At 36.8% G+C, this 20063-nt stretch overlaps 1 protein-coding gene across 11 annotated transcripts in view; it reads left to right on the top strand.

The window, feature by feature from the left end:
* The window catches only part of mub (poly(rC)-binding protein mub), a 223741-nt gene that overhangs the window by 103419 nt on the left and 100259 nt on the right, over positions 1–20063 (top strand). For all 11 annotated transcript variants that reach the window (XM_083136932.1, XM_083136931.1, XM_083136928.1 and 8 more), the window contains exon 2: positions 7051–7236. In XM_083136932.1, coding sequence (XP_082993058.1) covers positions 7159–7236 — 78 coding nt within the window. In that variant the 5' untranslated portion in view covers positions 7051–7158. The remainder of the gene's footprint in view (positions 1–7050; positions 7237–20063) is intronic.

Here is a 20063-nt window from a genome sequence, read left to right as displayed (position 1 = left end):
GTTTGTATTAAACTTGCCAAACGTACCAGAATGTAAGCCTTTCCCTACGGTTTTAAGAGCTTTTGGAGATCTTGTTGATTTGAATATATGCACAGCAATGATCCTTCCCCCCACCCCTTCTTCATAATGTGTACTTTTAAAAGTGCACACCAATGCAATTATCCTTTTAAATCTTAGCACATTTTATTCCTTATGAATAGTAATTGATATGTTTTATTTTACTTCGCTTTTCTGGCACTTTTGGCTAATGATGAAGTGACGTTGACGAAGAATACCCATGCTCAAACCGGGATTCGAGCTCTGAACCCCTGGCGTCGTAGCGCGCTGTGATAACCACTCCACCACGGAGGTGGGACCACCAGCTTCATTGTTTCAAATTTTTGTCACCGCAGAAGAAGCTATTTCACTAGTTCAGAGGTTCCCGAAGTATACACCGTGGCTTCTTGGGCTCCATTACTGGCTTACAGAGGCACCGCGAAATGTTCCAATATTTCCACTGAAATTCAATCAATGGCATGATTGTTCCAAATATGTACTTATTTAGTACTTTTTACATGTAAAATGTTTCTGAATGTAAAATGTATGTTTATTTTTTAACTTAAGCAAGCAACCTAGCCACACTAACAGAGCGTTACAAGTGTTATAGACCTACATTCTGACTTGGGCACCGCGGAATTTTTTTTAAAACGGTGAGAGTACCGTGAAACAAATTTTGGGAACCCCTGCACTAGTTCTTATTTGATGGCAGGAAAAATAGACTGAGTCAACTTCTACATGCCTTTTTATAATGTTTTTGATGATGGTTAAGAAACAAATTCTACTAAAAAATAGAATATAGAAAATTAAACTGCATGAAGAAGTTAAACATTAGCACTTGCAGAAACAAAACAGGAGAACGACAAGTACACACAATTTTATTGATGTTTCATTATAAGAAGTAGTGGATAATAGGCCTTCAATACAAAACCATTGTTGCTTTATGAAAATATTTGAATCTATTACTCCATAAAAATACAGAACAATTACTTTTTAAACTTAGGGCAAATCCTTGATTAGGTTTCGAAATAAATACCTCGTCCAAAGTTGAAAAACGAACATTAGTCAAGACATCTGTGTTTTGCTAATAGGACAGAATATCAACAAGAAGAAGATTTTAATGTATGGGGCGAATAGTGTCTTACCACGCTAGGAAAACAATCAGTGTGTTCCTTTGTTAACATGACTTTGTGAAATGACGTCGTGCACTGCCTGCGGAAGTGGATCTGTTACGCTACGAGGACAGGCAGATGAGAGTGCGGTTTATCGTTAACCTTCCTTGAGATAATTGGTAATCAGGAGGAAGTTATCAACGTCGGTTATCAAGACAGTGTAATTACCGGAAAGTAATGAAGTTGGTTGGCAGGAGAGCGTCGCGTTATGGGCTGAGACTAGCTTGGCGGGTCAAATTTTCAGTGCTATCATAGTTTCCGCAGTTAGCTGCCGATATCAGCGTGGTTAAGACTGGCGGAACTTTCAAGGGCTCTTTTGAAATTCACTCCCAGAGCAGGCCCCCTCGATGTAACTCATTAAAGACGGAGAATGAAGTTTTCACATTGAGGTGCGAAATACTTTGCACCAGTTTTGTTTACTCAAAGTTGCCATTTCCAAGTTGATTTACCAAGGTGGTGGTAGGAAGTGGTGAAAAGTCTTTTACAACTTGGTAGTTTTCTTTTTGGGTACAGGGGAAAGAGCTATTTCAAAACAACAACAAAAAGTTTATTTTAGGTCCACTATACACAGATAGTCTAATTCGAATCTCACTGTAGACTGCAATAAAAATGGGACACCTAGAGCCTGAAACTTGACGGCGAAAAGTGGATTTTAATGGCAAATTTTCGGTCTCAACTTCTACCACCGCGGGAGAGTTAGGCAACTCGCATAACGCCTTGCAGGGATTCAGGATCTGGGTGTTCCATTTTTTTTTGCCGGTGGCTGTACAGTACAGTTTACATTGAGATTCGAGCCCTTTTTGGAGATTTGTTCGATAGTACGCGACAGTATACTGTATTCGACAGGAAATAGCCACTTTGACCTCAAGTGGAGACCCTCCATCGAAATCCCGATGGTGGCAAATCTTAAATATTGACTTTTACAGTTGACGGTAAAAAACGCGTAACTATGTTATATTTCCCGTGCAACAGACAAGCAACATTAACATAAATGTTTTTGATAGGAGAAGATGAACACACGCTTACGTTTATTTGAAGCGGCTTCCCAAGTTGTTCTAGTTAACCACACGTGTGAGAATTTTCTGATTTTATATGGGAAAAGGAGTTGCTTTACCAAATACATAACATAATAAAACAGCACGGCTTAAACAAGATCTGTTAAATCCTATACTAAGATGTTGACGTACGATCTCGCCATATAAGTTTCCGGGTTCGACTTTCGGACTCGACACGGATATTACTTTTTGAATGCTCCATCAATTTAATCTAAACATCATTCATCCCATTCCTTAAGAAGGAAGAAAAGCGACTTGGAAAACTAGACAAATAGTTGTGATGACTATCATTTACATCATTGCGTGCACCTTCTCATACGTATCAGCGTGTTAGTTTAATCGAAATAGAAGCCTGCGAAGAAAGCCACACTTTCCTTGGACTAGCAGGCCAGCAGTTCCCCCCTCTTAATGGAACTGACGTTCTTCTAAGCCGATAACGCTGAGTAGACAGAAAAGTGAAGTGGCACGAATGACGTGCTGAGAGGTTCTTAAGTTTTAATCTTCGCTCTTTCCGTCTGAACTACAACTAATCTCTAGTGTAGAATTCTCATCCGGAAATGGAAGAAGAACATGAAATATCTCTGTCTCATACACAAAAACTTCTGTAATACAACACACATATCAGGAGCGTATATTCTAAGCTAACTAGAATATCTCATACTTCGAAACCCACAGACTAAAATACATAATAAAGTCGATTAGAAATTGTGAATTGTTCACTTCAGTAATATTGCTTCCATGTAGAAAATTTCATATCGTATCATTCTAGTATGGATTGATACGATATCAATAATTGTATTTCTCTCACATTCCCTTATTTACCCTTTAGACATGGGGGTCTGACGTTTCCCTGTTTGACCATGAGTCTCCAGAAATAATAATTATCTTTATTGTTATTATCAGGGGTACAAAAATACAGGGCGCCTGAAAATTTTCACATGACACCTGAATTTTCAAATCCAGCTCTAATTTTTTTTTTTTTTAATAATTCGAATTCACTTATGGAAATTTTCATTACTTTTTGTTTAAATTTCAAGTACAGTATATGTTTTGTGTCACGTGTATCATTAAATCAGAATAATAAACATGCCATTATAAATTTTTGCACTGTTGGTAGCTCAATTTTAAAATCTGAAGCGATATGGTAGAGTCGGCCATATATTAGAATGAATTTCAATGTTTATGGTGTTACCAGTAGAGCTTCTTCAGGAAGGCCACTCTGGCGCAGGAATTAATTACTTTTAATCCAATCCTGTATTAATTAATAAATTAGAAGTTTTAATGTCACATTTCAAAATGTGTAGCTCTATTTTAGTTGGATTCATGGTTTTCTTAGCCCTGATACTGCCTTCTCTTGTAAGGTTCGACGAATTTCTTTGATTTTTTTATGATTTTTGTCAGCAGAGGTGTCCTATCTTTCTCTATAGCAGTTTTTAATAATGTGAATTCATGAAGACGCGTACAGCAACACTTAAGTTATTTTGTGCAAAGCCAAGGCTGGATGCAGATGAAGGAAGAATTAACATAGGCTAATTATCATAATGACGTGATCATGATTAATCTGTACGTATTTAATATTGACTTAACTGTTTTTCTAGCTATTGTTTTATTCGTTTCACAGTTATTCTTTTCGCATTTAATGTAATCGTCGCCGTTATTTTATTTTACGCTTATTCTGTTGCTCAGAGCGTCTAGTTCGAATAACTGTGTCTTTAAGTAACAAACTTTCATAACTCAATGATGATGAAGCAGCCGGTTGGTTAGATGTGCCTACCTGATGGAGCGATTTTAAAATTCATGTGCGCTCGTATTAAAAATTACAAGGAGAATCGAAACCAGCGTAGAGGTGTGTATAGTTTCTGTATATAATTTCATCAAACTACTCTACTTCTTAGTTCAATTAATGGGCATACTAAAATTTCATTTAAAAATCACAATGAATAAATTTGCTATTAAGGAACTTTGTTAGGATATTTTATTTTGCGTTAACAAATCGTAGAAACAGTAGTGAGAAGTAATGTCTAGGTATTTATAAATGCTATAGTAGACGCAAGACAAAATGTATACGAGTTTCGCAACGTGTGTGGATTGTGCTGGCCACTTTGACACAGCGCCATGACGCTAGGGGTCATGCGTTCGAATCCCGGTCTGGTCATGAGTTGTTAGTGAGTGTACCTTCATCAATTTCACTATCATCCTCATCTTCGCGATTAGTCAAAAGTGGAAGAAATGCGTAGTAATGCGTATGTGTATTGTTTTCTTTTTTAACAATTAGTGTATTGCACATTTTTTGAACGAGTTGCAATAATTTCAGCCAATTTACGTGCATAAAATTCTCATAAATTTCTCTTTCCCACAAATAATTATAGGAGAAATAACAAAGTGGATCCTCAAGAGAAAGGGGGGGGGGGTCTTTTTTACGTCGATTCCATGATATGTTTTGCAATGTATAATTGGCTTAGGGGAAACTAAATATGTGATGAGAAGCCTATCATTCTCGCACGCTCTCGAATCACCCTCGTGCACCTTTGGTGTGCATGCCATTTAGTGGGTGTGAAAAAAAGACTATGTAATTGACAGGTTTCTTGAGCTTTTATAGGATTACCGAACCCTTTCCCTCAGTTAGTTTCCTCTTGTCTGTTGAAGAACGCCTTTGATTTCAGGGTAGGTTGTGTTTCTGCTGTTCTCTACTCCAAATTGACAGTTTTATTACTTTTTGTCCGAACTGATGACTTGAATAGTTTTTTTTTAATTTGTATCAATGTGTAGTGTATACACTTCTGTTTCAGGGCATTTTTTATATAGCTGACAAACTTACTTACGCACGCACAAAATTGATACAATTTTTCTTATGAATGGATTCTTTATGGGATCGATTAGCTGTTTGTGTGCTAATATTAAATATTAAACCAAGAGAATGTAATATTTGTCCGAATTAGGGTGGGATGTTGAATTCGGTACATAGACCGAAAATTTCTATTATCGTCCCTGGCGCAGTCTGCCTCTCTCTCTCTTTCTCTCTCTCTCTCTCTCTCTCTCTCTCTCTCTCTCTCTCTCTCTCTCTCTCTCTCTCTCTCACTCACTCGCTGTATATGTACAGTATGTGTGTGTTTCTTTTCGGGCATTAGGCATTTGTTGACTGGGATTGCACATTTTCATTTTCGTCCATTTTTGAAATCTGTTTTTGAAAATTTTGTTTGTGGTTAATTTGAAATATTAATCTGCAAATCAAGCGCCTTGATCATTTCTAGGGTGTCGGGGGGAAAAAGCACTTAAGCCAAAATAATGCAAGTTTACGGCAGACTATGTTTATACTTTTAATAGCAAACATTACGGACATGATGTAAATGTTGGATCACCATTGTTTACAATTTTTACACATACCCAATACAAAATTATGCTTACAATATTTTCTTTAATTCAGTCAGTGTGACTGAAATGAAACCAACAGAAAAATCGCAGTTTGTGACTTATGTGACTTTTCCCGAACATCTTAGTTTTTATGAATAGTTTTAGAATACCATCGAAATGTCTTTCTCTTATAAATCCACCACCGTATTTAAAACCCTATCGTGGAGCAGTGGCGCTAGGGGAAGCCTGTAGTTCGGACATTTTCTGAGGTTTCAGAAATGTTGGCGTTAACACATCCTCTAGAGGAAGGATTCTGTATTGAACTTCTGAACGGCTTTTGATCGTGCTTGCCAAACTGTTCAACAGTGATATTATGGAAGTTACTTAGTAGAACTGCGAATTTCCTCTTTTTAAGTGGTACCAGGGAATTGTGAGAACATTCCAGTCTTTCCAATATAATTTGTAAATAAAATTGTACATTTTTTTTTGCATGGTCTTAGAAATTCCATTTGAGGTAATAATAAAGTTGTTTAAATAGATTGTGTGGACAAAACAGTTTTCCAGTGATGGGTAAGTGTAAACTAGTGTGAAACAGGTTTTTATCACTGTGTATAGATAACTTAATAGATCGAGGAAGACATGTACAGTCACGAACAGAAGTGAATTGGAGTTCGCATGAAGATAAATAAATAAGTGGAAGCGAGTTTGACTTTTGAATCAGCAACCATATCCTTACAGTCGGGGTATACAAATCACACATAAGTTTACAAAATAATCTGGATATGAATGCTTTGAAAGTTGATATCTTTAACTGTAGCATTGTCATCAAAACAATGATGTTATTTTTTATATTCGACAATAAATATAAAATGAAACATGAAGAGAGAAATTGAACTTTTTGTCATCGCCATTGCCACGCATCCTTACGCATGTTGTAATGTTCCGTTTCTTTCTGCTTGTATTTTTAGTTACAGAACTATTAAGGATTTAGTGGTTGATTGAAATAAAAACAAAAAAGATCTTTGGAAATTCAATGCACTTTTGCTCCTGACTGTCGAGTTCGAATTTAATTGCTAACAAAACAATAATTAGGCCTACATTTATTAGGATTTCACTACAATTTGGAGATGATTGTCACCACTTTAAACTTAGTAGTGAGAATTAAGTTTGTCACCACTTAAAACTTAGTAGTGAAAATTAAGTTTTGTTTGAAAAATTTAGCCTTTTGGCATAAAAAAACATGTAAAAGAAACAGCGTTTAAAAACAGTGCCATTATATAGTTTCGTATACCATATTTATTTGTTAGCCCTTACTGCCTGACATGACCATGTTGATAAATCAACCTTCCTTGATTTTTTTGTTGGTTCTTCCTATTTTTTATGTATGAATACGCCCTTAAGGCCTTACCTAACTCAGCTTCTGTATTTGTCCACAGAGTGAACTGAACCTGCCCCGGCCCCGGTCCTGGCCCTCAGACAACTAAGCCGAGGTTTGAAACAAAATATCCCATAATCCTTTGCTGCAGGAGTAAATAAAACACAAGATGGCATCCATAGATAAGCCTCTACCAAACGATGATCCTAACGTCACCCTGACTATAAGGCTCATCATGCAAGGGAAGGTAGGTAACCTCTAACCTGACACCTTACTACCCAGCATGGATCTTTTGCATGTTATGTGACCAGCGACCTAACAACCTTTAGGTTATGAGGGGTCGACGAACAGGACATATCGTCGACCTCTTTCATGAGTTATTACCATCAAGTTACTCACCTGTTGTAGGTTATACTTATTTTTTTATAAGTGAAAATAGCATGATATTACTGCAGTATTATTTTTTAAACTGATTTGGCATTGGTTTTTATGCACTGTATACATAACACACTTATTTGCCAGTACGAGGATTTGTATATGCATAAAAAACAAATTGTATTGTACGTGAGGTAGTGTACTTTTTAAGTAAAATTAACACATGCTAGGTTTCACGGATTTGCAGTACAAGAAGCAAGTATTGCACCTCCACGTAACAAGCCCACTTGGGCCCTTAGCATATGTGGGTGGTTGATAGGTACGAGCTTCGTCTAGTTGCATTGCTATGAATATTTAAAGTACCAAGATTTGTAAAGTTTTCAGTGTGTGCATTAATTCATTAATTTCCAGAGGAAGATATTTTCTCGTGAGACTTGTTTCTCTACAGTCAGCAGGAATGGATACTATACGATATGTTTTAAATATATATATTTGCTCGCTAAATATTCTTGTACGAAGTTTTGGATTAAAATGTAACTAAAATCGAAGTATTGATCATACCATCAGATCAGCTAGAGAATATGTGGAATAATCATTTACTAACATTCATTTCATACGTTATTTCTGTTTCTAGTTGTATCAAGTCGCCATTCATTCTGTGGTCGTTTCACACGCAACTGTGTTTCACATATGTATTTAACTTTTTTTCATTCAAACTGAAAAATAGAAAACATTGGAAATAACGGGTCGCTTCTATGTTAGTAGATTTGAGGAGTTTCTCATGAAGACATGCTCCAATGATTTCGAAGTAGATAAGAAGCGAACTTGTTCTCAATTTCCGTATCAATATAGTCCTCCCTTGCATAGTTTCCAACCTAGAAACTTCTCATGGATCTATAAACGTTTTTATTACTTGGCGACATGCAAAACATATACGGCGAAGGTATACAGGTTGTCTCAAAAGTCTCTGTTTCAAGAACTAATTGGAATTACCAAAAATGAACACATGGAGACTATTTAAAATAAAGTATATGCCACAAAGAATAGGTGCTCTCAATTGCGACCACCAGTGTGTGCTCAAAGCGATAAGCCAAACATTCATGTTCGGTGTGCCTCGCTCCCATTCAAAATTTGTTAATTTCTCGTCTGCCCAAATTATTGATTAACCTTTGCACAGGTGCGGGTGATCAGTTCTTCGCTGAAGATAATTTTGTGATGAAATCGGCACTTCTTCCACGTTCATCAACAGTGATATGGATCTGAAATAGAAAAGTTAACAATTACACAAACTTCAATACAAACTAATTAACGTTTTGTAAATATACAAAGATACATATATCTGTATGACAACATATCATTAAAAACAAAAAAATGTCACAGAAAAAGTGACTTTGAGACATTTAAGTAGCTCCGTCATTTCTGAGAACACGTAGGACAGTTAATTCAATTCCGACAATTAATTCATGTAAAATGTAAACACATGCTCCTCACTGGAGCAGGCACTCGCTGGGAACGTAAGCGCTCTTTGTGTAAGCAGGTTCTCATCGTTTTTATTCATAGGAAATAGAAGGACTTGGAAATTAGTTATGTTCTTGGGAACCATACGGTGCTGTAGCGACAATCCTATCTTGGTTAATACTCTGAACTGTTCCCTATCGTGAAGTTATGCTACACAGAACATGCTTAAAAGTCATAAAATTAATCCTCTGTAAAAAAGAATATTTTCGAATTCTCGGATGTGGCAAATCTTTAATGTACCCCCTTTTTGTTGGTTAAATTTGGATTACAAGGAGAGTAGATCAGTAATTAGGAGTACGCGTACGTTGGGGATGTTACTAGTTTCTTATTAACTAATATATAAAAGTTATTATTATTAATATTTAATATTAACTTGGCACTTATCGTGGGCATATTTTTTCTGGGGGTGGAGGAGAACTTTGACAACTCGCCACATTTTTCATCTCCGATGTCAGAATTGAATATGAAATGAGCATTTTCATACGCATACCATGAAACGTCCATATGTATACAAACATATAACATTCACCCTCAATAATTATGCTAATTGATAGATAATATTAAAACGTTAGTTACATTTGATAGATTTATTTTATGTCGCATTTCTGCCACTTTGGCTAATGGCGATGACACGGATGAGTTATGATATGGTGAATTGATGAAGAGAGACTCGCAAAGAACACCTGTGCTCAGCCTGGATTCGAACCCGAGACCCTTGGTGTTGTAGTACGCTGTGCTATCCACTCTTCCACGAATGTTGGCAAGACGTTAGTTTTATAAAGATGCACGTCTCAAAACCGAGCGAACCAGTGTGACATGTAGATGAATTTGGTAAATATTTTAAATAAGCTTACGAAATGGGCTTCAGAGTACATTAAGGTACAGTAACTTAGATGATGTGATAAATCCTCCATTGATGAGAGACTGGGAAAACCACACAACCGCTTATTCAAGGACACTGAGGACCCCAAAATAAAAGAGTGAAAATACGAAATATACAAATACTTGGGAGAGTAAAATATACGCATCTGTTGTGAAAAGGAATAAAAAAAAACAGTTTGAATTGGAAAAAATTATATAATTTAATAAAAAAATGTTTCGTAAATATTCTTCTGACGCATGGAGACAAAAAAAAATCTAGGAGACACTTAAGGTGTCAAACTTTTTTTTTTTTCATTTGACTTTATTCTCAGATCGGTACAGGATCTACACAATATGCACTTAACAACTTTTTATTTGTCCGCCCCGAAAAAAAAATTGTAATTGCTGATATCGTAAATTCGGTTACATTTCAGAGCCAAAAAGAGTACCCAACTTCGAGACTTAAGTCCTCGTACTAAATATCGTGAAAGATTTATATTTTTTCATATTCCATTGAATCAGAAAATATAAACCAGTAATGTAATACACAAACAGAACCATAAGTAGAATTAAGAATGTTGTAGATATTGGCAATTCATCCTCAAATTAAAAAGGGAAATGTATATGAGGTTTGGTACACTGATCAAGTTTTACTCCACCTGGAGAAGTCGCCGTCAAATTTGAACACAGAAAGATAAATTTGTTAAAGGTTTAGGCCAAGGTAGATTGATTTAAACCAGGTTGATTTAAAATGGCGATATAAATATTTAAATCAGGTGATTTTAAGAAAATCTGATTTAAATCACTAAAATAAATAATTTATAGAATAATGTACATAAGAATTTTGTACATATCAGAATCACATTTCTTGAACGTACATTAATCTTGTAATCATTTAATGCTGTTTATTAGGCTCTAAGAAAAAGAAAGGGAACAAAATATATGTACTGATGGTGTGAAGCTCATAGGAAAGGAAATGTAATATGTAAACTGCAATAATTTTTATGGTCAAAAATTGGAAACATTTTGTGTAGAAAAATATAGAAAATACTAATCATGTTAAACCGTAAATGGTGTCATTATCATTAAACTGTAAATAAACATGCCGGCTGATATTTTGCAAACTATCATTAAAAAAATTGCCAAAATTCAGCTATAGAGACTACAAAAGTATTTGAAGTTACAATTATAGAGTACATCCAGAATTTTGTATTTTAACTGAAAGAAAAGTTACTGAAATTATTATAGTTTTATTAACCCACTAAACAAACATTTCCATAGTAGGTTCATATATACAGTTTCAGGAACAGAAAAATTCATACTGCTTTAATCAAACTGTTCAAATATTTTACAGGGCCGTTTACTAGAAAAAGCCTTTCCATAAAAAACCTATATGTTGGTGCACACAAGGAATTTTAAGCGTGGTTTTTAAGAAGACTAAAACAACCGATTTAAATAAAGAATCATCAAAAATGATTTTTTTAAATAAAAATCACGATTTTTATCCACCCTGGTTTAAACTAAATTTAACTTAAAATACCTTCTCTAATTTAGGTTAGGTTTCTGTAAGTGCATCTTTTCACGATGTGTGCAAGAAATGGTTCGTAATACGGGCTGGTGTTTTTTTGCGCGAACATAACAAGTTTTTAAGAGCGCTCTCGCCAGTTATATTAGAGCAGTTGATAAGAAGCTTACATAATTGTTGTAGGGTCATTCAACGTCAAGTCACCCGCCATCTGAGATTTTAATGAAACTTTGTGTACACCCTTCCCCTATGGTTGAAAGACCCCCCCCCCCCCGAATTGTTTTCGCTTTATCTCTAACAGTTTTAATTTTACAGCACTTTGAGATGTCATTAAATCTTTTTTGTCTTTCACTATTGAGACTCCCGGCACAAGGAACCCTTGCTTACATTTTTTTTCCTCCTTCACAGATGATCAGATCTCTGAAATTTTATATAATGCTCAATGAAGTAATGAGGATTTCATAAAAAAAATACGTCAACACTCAAAATGTTTTATAAAAGCTTCAAAACGACTAATAATGAACTTGTTGCCTAATTTTTGTGGTGGAAAAACTAGGTTACGAAAATCTGAATTTTCAGCAAGTGCGCTTGATGGAACCAAAAGTTCTTGATGTTGAAAATAATTGCAAATACATGCTCTTTCTCTACAAAGAAAATCATTTGATTTCTTTTACTCCTCCTAACGAAAAATTTACGCTTTTTTGGACATTGTGGAAAATTTCAGGCTGGAAAATTTCAGGGTCAATCCATACCAAATCGTCCAACACTGGTCGCTCAACCATTTTTAAAAATTTTCATTTTTTTGTTGTTGTTGTAACCCCTATGCAAGGGTAGTTCAAAACGGACTTTATTTTCCTAAAACTTTACTTCGTTTAAAAATGGCGGCCATTTTTGTTTCAGGACTAACTTGTGGCATTTTTTGCCTTTGCAGACACTTGCGATAATTATGATAATTCAGCTAAGAAAAATTATAGAAAGCTGGGGTAAAAAAACGTTGTTTTCAGTACATTTCAAGCTTGTTTGTGTTCTGTACCTTTTTTTCACCACCTCGATGCAACTTCGAGAAATGAACCCGGCTCAATTTGATATTTCTCTGACATATTCAAGAGATGTGTTGGCGACCATTTTTTTTAAAGGGTGAGAGGCTATATCATATATTCACTCTCATGTGCATCGACTCGTAAATTTCTAGGTGAGCAAATGGCTGACAGGGTGGTCGATGCTCCCCCTCCCTCCTCTAAGTAGGGCCCTGCCAGAAACTCGATGATATTCGGTTGATTGATTGACACAATTTAAGGCAAAAAGCTCTTCCATTAACACGTATTTTGAGGAATATATACATCATAAATATTCGTTCCTTAACAGGATGTTGTAAGTAATTCTCATTAATGTTCTTTACTGTTTGCACTAGGGATGGCCAGATCCGGATTCGTTTGGCCATCCCACATGAGCGCTTCTTTGGAAAGTATGAATGTGTTTAAAATATTGTTACCTCCTAATATATATATATATATATATATAGTGTGTGCACGCGTGCGCGATTTGTAATTAATACACTTACAAGGGAGGTTATCTAAGTGTCCCCCTCGGATTTCAATGAAACTTGGCAGGTGTATAGAGGGACCCAAAAGAAGAAATACATGTTTTTTGTTTCGACTAAAATGTTTTAGGGGGCAACCCCCCTCAAATGTCAAGATGAGGACAAATTGAAGTGGGAATCTGACCCCTGTGTCTCCCTGCGATTTCCATGAAACTTGGCAGGTGTATAGAGGGGCCCAAAGGAAGAAGTACGTGTTTTAGTGTTTCAGCTAAAAAAAACTGTTTTAAGGGGCAAATTTCAAGATGAGGAGAAATTGAAGTGGGGATCTGACCCCGAAACCACGTAAATATGGCATAGGAAGAAACAGGGGGCATAGGGCCCCTCTATACACCTGCCAAATTTCATAGAAATCGGAAGGGGACACAGAGTCAGATCCCCACGTCAATTTGTCCTCGTCTTGACATTTGAGGCGGGTTTTGCCCCCTAAAACAGTTTTTTAGCCGATGCAAAAAACACGTATTTCTTCCCTTGGACCCCTCTATACACTAGGAACTTTTGGATTTTCGGATCCGGATCCGTTTGGCCATCCCTAGTTTGCACACCTAAAATGATTTTCGGATTTCAATTCTGTGTCATGATAATTACAAGTACAAACTTTCTCCTTGTTCAATATATGAAACTATCCACCTCTAGTAGTAGATGCACACCAATGTATATATATCGGAAATAATTCCACACGCAAGAAAATAAAGTCGCCCACCCATCTGTAGAATCTTCACTATGGTACTGCTTTCTGACGAATAATGTGCCAGGGAAATATCAAACGGCTGTAGGAGCATTCCTCGAATTATTCATTGCATAAATATTTATAGTGACCCAATCTAATTATATATTATATTATTACAAACTTCACACTTAGTAATATATAATAATAATCCGTGGCGCGACAACCCTTCTAGGGCCTTGGCCTATCTCCCGACTGCCAGTCTCCCTCCACAATCCTACCTAGAGGTGTGGAGTTCTTCAACCGGTAATGGGGTGACGTGGGGTCAGCACATCGAACCCCCAGCGGTTATAGGAGATTTCGAGACCGGATTACGCTACTCACTCGTAGCTCCCCAATTTCCTCACGATGGTGGGTTGCCACCGGCCCTATACACAGGCCGAAAATTCCCGGAGACTGAACCCGGGATCGAACCCATGCCGTCCCGCAGCCGCCATCCAAAGCAAGGTGCCTTAGACCGCACAGCCAGGGAGGAAGACTCACACTTAGTAAATACTTTGTAAATATCATAATTTATTTTAACCTAACCAAAAGAGGGAATATAAGGGCAACACTTTCTAAAGACACCAAAATTCCAATTTCGTTTTGCAGACTAACGAGTCTCTGGCATCTGGGCCTGCAGCCAGGATAATCCTATGTAGGATTTTTTTTGTGTCGTAAATTCATTAATTTCATATATCTTCGTACTTTTTTGTTATTGACTATTACATGTGTGTTTTTATTTCCCTTCATCCATCTCGCCATATCATTCATTCATTGCACTCGGCGCGATTAACCAAAGGTTGCAGAAAAGAGACATAAAAGAACCTAATTTAGTCAATCAATAAAGAAACACAGGAGTGGGTAGGATTGGAACCGGCGATCTTTAATTCTTGAGGAACAAGAACAACAACTGTACTAGCTTCTTATCAACTGTTGTAAGATTACTGGCGAAAAAGCATTTAAAACATTCATGTTTGAGCAAACAACCATCTGCCGCGTTATGAACCATTTTTCTCACAGGTGCAAGGTATTTCAACTCAAAAATGATTTAACTCGTAATATTTTTTTCTCTTTGTGTTCAAGTTTTACGACGATTTACTTCAGGTGGAGTAAAACCGGTTCGGTTTCTCAAGCGTCACATTTCTCTCTTTTCAATATGAGGGTGAAGAATTGCAAATATATCCAAACATTCTCATTTCTACTTAGAATCTCCGTTTGAGGCTGTATTATATTACTGGTTTATGGTTTCTGAGTCAATGGAATATACGAGAATATATAGGAAGATTTAGTGCGGAAGTTGGCTACTCTCTTTTTGCTTTGAACTGTGAAGTTGCCAAATTTATGAATTCAAGTTTGATATGTTTTTCGGCGCGAACAAATAAGTTGTGAACCTCTACCGAGGGTCGAACCCCAATTTATTTTTTGTCACAATTGCATTTAACAAAATATTTCGAAATGAACTGTACATTTCAGCATTTCTATTTTCTAACATAACTAAATGAACTGTGCAGCACACGATACCACGTTTAAATGAATGTACGTAGATAGGAGTTTGAGTGCGACATGACGTGGTGTGGAAGATAGTTTGTGTAGTTTCTTCTATCGGCACATCGGTCGCTATCGACGGTATTTGAAAATACATTTTTATTTTGTTAAGAATTTGCAGAAAACCTGGACATTTTCTCTGAAAAGAAAATCCGCCAGGACGCCCGTTTTTATTGTCTTAAATAGAGTACAGATAAAGTATGTAAATCCCGCTAACCTCACATTCTCGCACCATATTTGTCGCAAGGAAAATCTGTTGCATCTGGAAGGCAATCGAATTTTTAAAACACAACAAAACTCACCTCAAGAATGTATATTTTCACTGTTCCTGCATGCATGGTCATAGAAGGGATCGCATGTTTAAGTGCTAAAAATTGAAAAATATTCAGCTGAAATATGTGGCTAAAATTAAAAAATATTGTCATTCAAAATTCTGTCAAAACATAACCAATGACAGCAGGACGTTAGTTGCCTGTTGCATTCTGTTAATTACAATGAACAACAAAGCTTATTTCCAAATTGTTCATTAAAAAGGCACGCCAATTATCTCTGAACAAGGACTTGTATTGTAAAAACTAACTTTCGACATCATACATAGACGTTCAAATATGTAGTGCGGGATGTCATGCATACTTATATCATCAATTTCACGTACGTATTTATGGTTTTGTAATCAATGGGTCCCGGGTTCGTTTCTCGGTGGAGGTACATAGTGGCTCAGATCTCCCTTTAAACTCATCTAGGTTAGTAGTACAGCTCGAGTCTCGAATAGGATAGTACACAAAGAATTCTGAAACTTAATTTTCTTTCTGGAATAACATTTTGTTATTTCCCTAAAAATATGCATTTTGTGTGCTAATGATGAAATGCATTTTTATGTGAAATAAGACTGCAGATTACATTGCAACCATATGGTCGACACCTACCGACTATGGCCGACTTCCGAAGTAAAATACAAAAAAGTTTTCACTTAGAAACCCACTCCTTAGTGATAAGAAAAGTAGCGGCAAATTAAATATTTTCGAGCCGTTAAAACCATTGGTTCGTAAAATTGCTCACAGCTCTAAAAAATTAGGTATGTATTACTTCGGCTTGCAATAATGAAATTCGGTGTCTTCGATAAACTTGATACAAAGGAGCCCGAGTTGTTCGTATTCTTTCTGTTCGTTATCACTACTTAGGCTACAGAATTGAATTCTAACAGCTTGCTTCGAATCTCATTTCAATCTGCCCAAATGCTATTATGTTTTTGGAACTAATTTAGCTTTGGAGCAGCTAGTTGGCGAGAAGGAGATAGCAAAGTTGGCGGAGGCGTCGCTGCACAGAAATATTACGTCATTTGCAATGGATATCCGATTATCTGACGTAACGGTAATTGGATTAGCGAAAATGTCAGAATTTGGGAATGAGCGACGGGAGGAAACATTGCAAATTAAACAGAAGAAAGTACAATATTGTAGCTTTTTCGTAGCCGATGGTGAATAACTAACGTACCAACATGCAAGTTCATTTCACTCAATAAATGGAATATTACACTTTAAGTAATGTGTATTTTTACTTTTTATTGAAATATGTTTAATATTTACGAGCTTCCTCTCTGTTGCTTTCTCTCTTATTAGCAACAAAATCCTAGTGGTGGGAAATGCCATTTTAAAAATATCGTGCATGTAAAACATTCCTAAAGTTCTAAAATTTATGCATGTAAATGGAGGAAGCATATTTGATATGTAAATTATGTTTTTGAATAAGGGACCTCGACTTTTCGTGTTATTTCCCCCAAAATTAGCTTTTTAAAATGTTAACACACTTTTTATGCCAAATATGTTTTACAATACAAGGTGTCTACCGTGAGACTCCAACAATTTAAACCAGTGGAAAGAAACATTTGTATACCATCATTACTATACATGAAAATGACAATGTAACTCTCCCAAGTTTTCAGTGAAACCCACAAACTTCAGTCAGTGCACTTGCACATGGGCGCCTTTGGTGGCATTTTAGTATTTCACGGACTCCACAAATATGATACTTTCCGTCACCGTTATTGTTTTCCCCCTCTCCCAACACTGCCGGTCGCCAAAAACTGATCACACCATTTCTTTATAGTCTTCAATGTCGAAGGGTTCTTATTGTACACACGAAAGTTTTGTTGCACTTGTAATGTATTTTATTTCTTCATATTACTACACAACCTGTGCACGCTCGTTTGGAATCGCCATTACAATTTATTGTTTTAGCGCGAAGTTCAGATTTACCACGTATACTTTTTGAGTTTCTGCTTCTATTGGAATCACAACAGTATGACCTGAAATGAAAAAGAAATAAACTTTCAAAATGTTGAAGTCTTACCGTGGACGCGCTGTATATCTTCATTGTACCTTTAGAGTAATATTTTATTGTCACATGGCAATGTCTGTTCGTGAATCATGCATTGCAAACGACTTTTGAGGAAGTTATTTTCCCATTTCTTGCGTGGCAAATACCGATGTTACGGCTTGCGTGTGACGGTGGAGCGAATCGTTCCGATGGGTGAAAATTCGTGGGAAACACCCATTTACATGTGGTTCCTTGTAGCTGTCGGATTTATTCCATGCATAACCTACACCATAGTTTCTTGCAGGATTAAATTTTGACAACGTGTGCGTTACATACGCGTAAATATGGTACATTTTACTTTTTAAAGCCTAAACCACTTGAAATGTTGAATTTTCGCAGCATATTTAGTTTTTTAAGCACAAAATGTTTTGAAATATGCGGAAAGGCCACAATTCGAATTTTGTTACAAATTCGCGTTGTTTCGTGATTTTGAATGTATTAGAAATGTGTGTGGAACATGCCACCGCACACACACACAAACACATTTTTGCAACAGTTAACATTATTCTGTGTTATCACGTTTGCGATATATCAAAATCCCTAATGCGTACTACGTGTGAAATTTTAACTGATTTGTCTAATAGTGGAAGATATAACCAGTAAAGTGACTCGGTTATTAAAGCATTTAATCGGTAGTAGGCACACTTGAAAAATATGCATGTGCCTTGTTTTTAATCCATATTCATGTAAACGTATTTTCTTGTGAAGTCGCGCATACGAGTACATGATAGAAGCATATGCTCTACATCGATAATTTAATTTAAGAAATTATGAAGGAATGACATGGAACACTCCAGCCTGTACCTCGATGCTCCACGTGCGAACACGGTCGTATGGCTTTCGAAGAAGCACTTTGAATGCCGTTTGGCTTTCTTCCCAAGGGTTACTTGGCTTGGCGGTAAGATAATCGTATTGCGTCTGGATGGGACAAGAAGGGGAGACTGTAATTTGGTTAGTAAGCCTCACAGGGAAACTTGTGAAGCGTTGAGAATATAGCTGGCACGTTGAAGTAGCATGTGAGTCGGAATAAAATTCTTGGGGGTATATGCAGCCATAGCAACGAGCTGAGTTAGTGTACGTACAGTACATAGCATGTTAAGAAGGCTTGTCATTTCGCAATGGCTTGCTTTAATAAGGAGCAAATTTAAGGAATTGTATCAAGTTGTTCATGATGATTTAGGTATGTGAAACGAACAGGATCTTTGTATTTAACAAGATATAAAAACAAAACATGGTTCACATAAGTAACCAACATTGTATTTTCAATGGAATGGATCTTGCATTTTATGGCCAACCCTTAAGTGTCGTAGAGATTTGTAAACCTGCTGTGAAACCAGGGCTCGAATATTGTTTTTTTTTACTTTTGTCGTCAGTTCGATCCCGATTTACAGTCGTGATTAAACTAAATAGCTGGTTGGAAAAAAAATTAAAGTTCCTCGTGTGCTTTGCACCATGCTATGAGGCACATGCAGGGAAATGTGGGGTAGGTAGGGGTCCCACACATTTTCCGATCTCGGCGATTTTGGAGGTGATGTGATCAGCATCACGCTCTGGCCTCTGTCAGACCTCAGGATTGCTCCCAGGTACCCATTTATTTTCAGACTGGGTGAGCCTCAGAGCCGCTTTATGCGGGAACAACGCCGGAAAAATCTCGGGAATCGAACCCAGGTCTCCCGCGTGGCAGTTAGATACCCGGACCACTATACCACCGTGGCTCCATTTGACAGGATTGTCAGCAAAGATATTTTAAAACTAGCGCATTTATTATATACTTTTAGTATCTGCATTGTGCATATAGAGGTATTTAAGGACTTTCTACAGCCAAAGTGTAAATGTAGCGCCTCTGTCAGACCTCAGGATTGCTCCCAGGTACCCATTTATTTTCAGACTGGGTGAGCCCCAGAGCCGCTTTATGCGGGAACAACGCCGGAAAAAATCTCGGGAATCGAACCCAGGTCTCCCGCGTGGCAGTTAGATACCCGGACCACTATACCACCGCGGCTCCATTTGACAGGATTGTCAGCAAAGATATTTTAAAACTAGCGCATTTATTATATACTTTTAGTATCTGCATTGTGCATAGAGAGGTATTTAAGGACTTTCTACAGCCAAAGTGTAAATGTAGCATTACGTCACTCCCTAGTCCCTTCTCTTTGTATAGTGCGTTCGAAAAGTAACTATACACCTATCATGCAATAGTACAACAATACGTAAGATCGACTTACCTAACAGTAGATTAGTTGTTGGAAATGGTTACCATGAACATCCAGACATATCGGCACGCGTTTCTTCTTATTCTCGAAGACACTCACAAGTTCCTGGAGGCTGTAGGGTTTTTCTTTAATATAATCCCTCAACATATAATCGTGTTTACATAGGTGTATTTGACTTTTCGTACGCACTGTATTAATCGGCTAGAACAGAGCATTAGTATGAGACTGTTAATTAATTTTAAAGACTTGATTGGAGGTCAGCAAACGAGTTCGTTTGTGTATTTCTGGAATGGGTCGTGGATAGGAACATAAACCTGATTTCAGGTACGGTTCCAGAAATCTGGAACAAACTGTC

This window comes from Lepisma saccharinum, chromosome 15 (assembly GCF_977018435.1).
Source record: "Lepisma saccharinum chromosome 15, izLepSacc3.1, whole genome shotgun sequence".
Taxonomy (NCBI): domain Eukaryota; kingdom Metazoa; phylum Arthropoda; class Insecta; order Zygentoma; family Lepismatidae; genus Lepisma; species Lepisma saccharinum.
The sequence above is the reverse complement of the archived record's forward strand: the minus strand, read 5'-3'. Positions and strand labels throughout refer to the sequence as shown.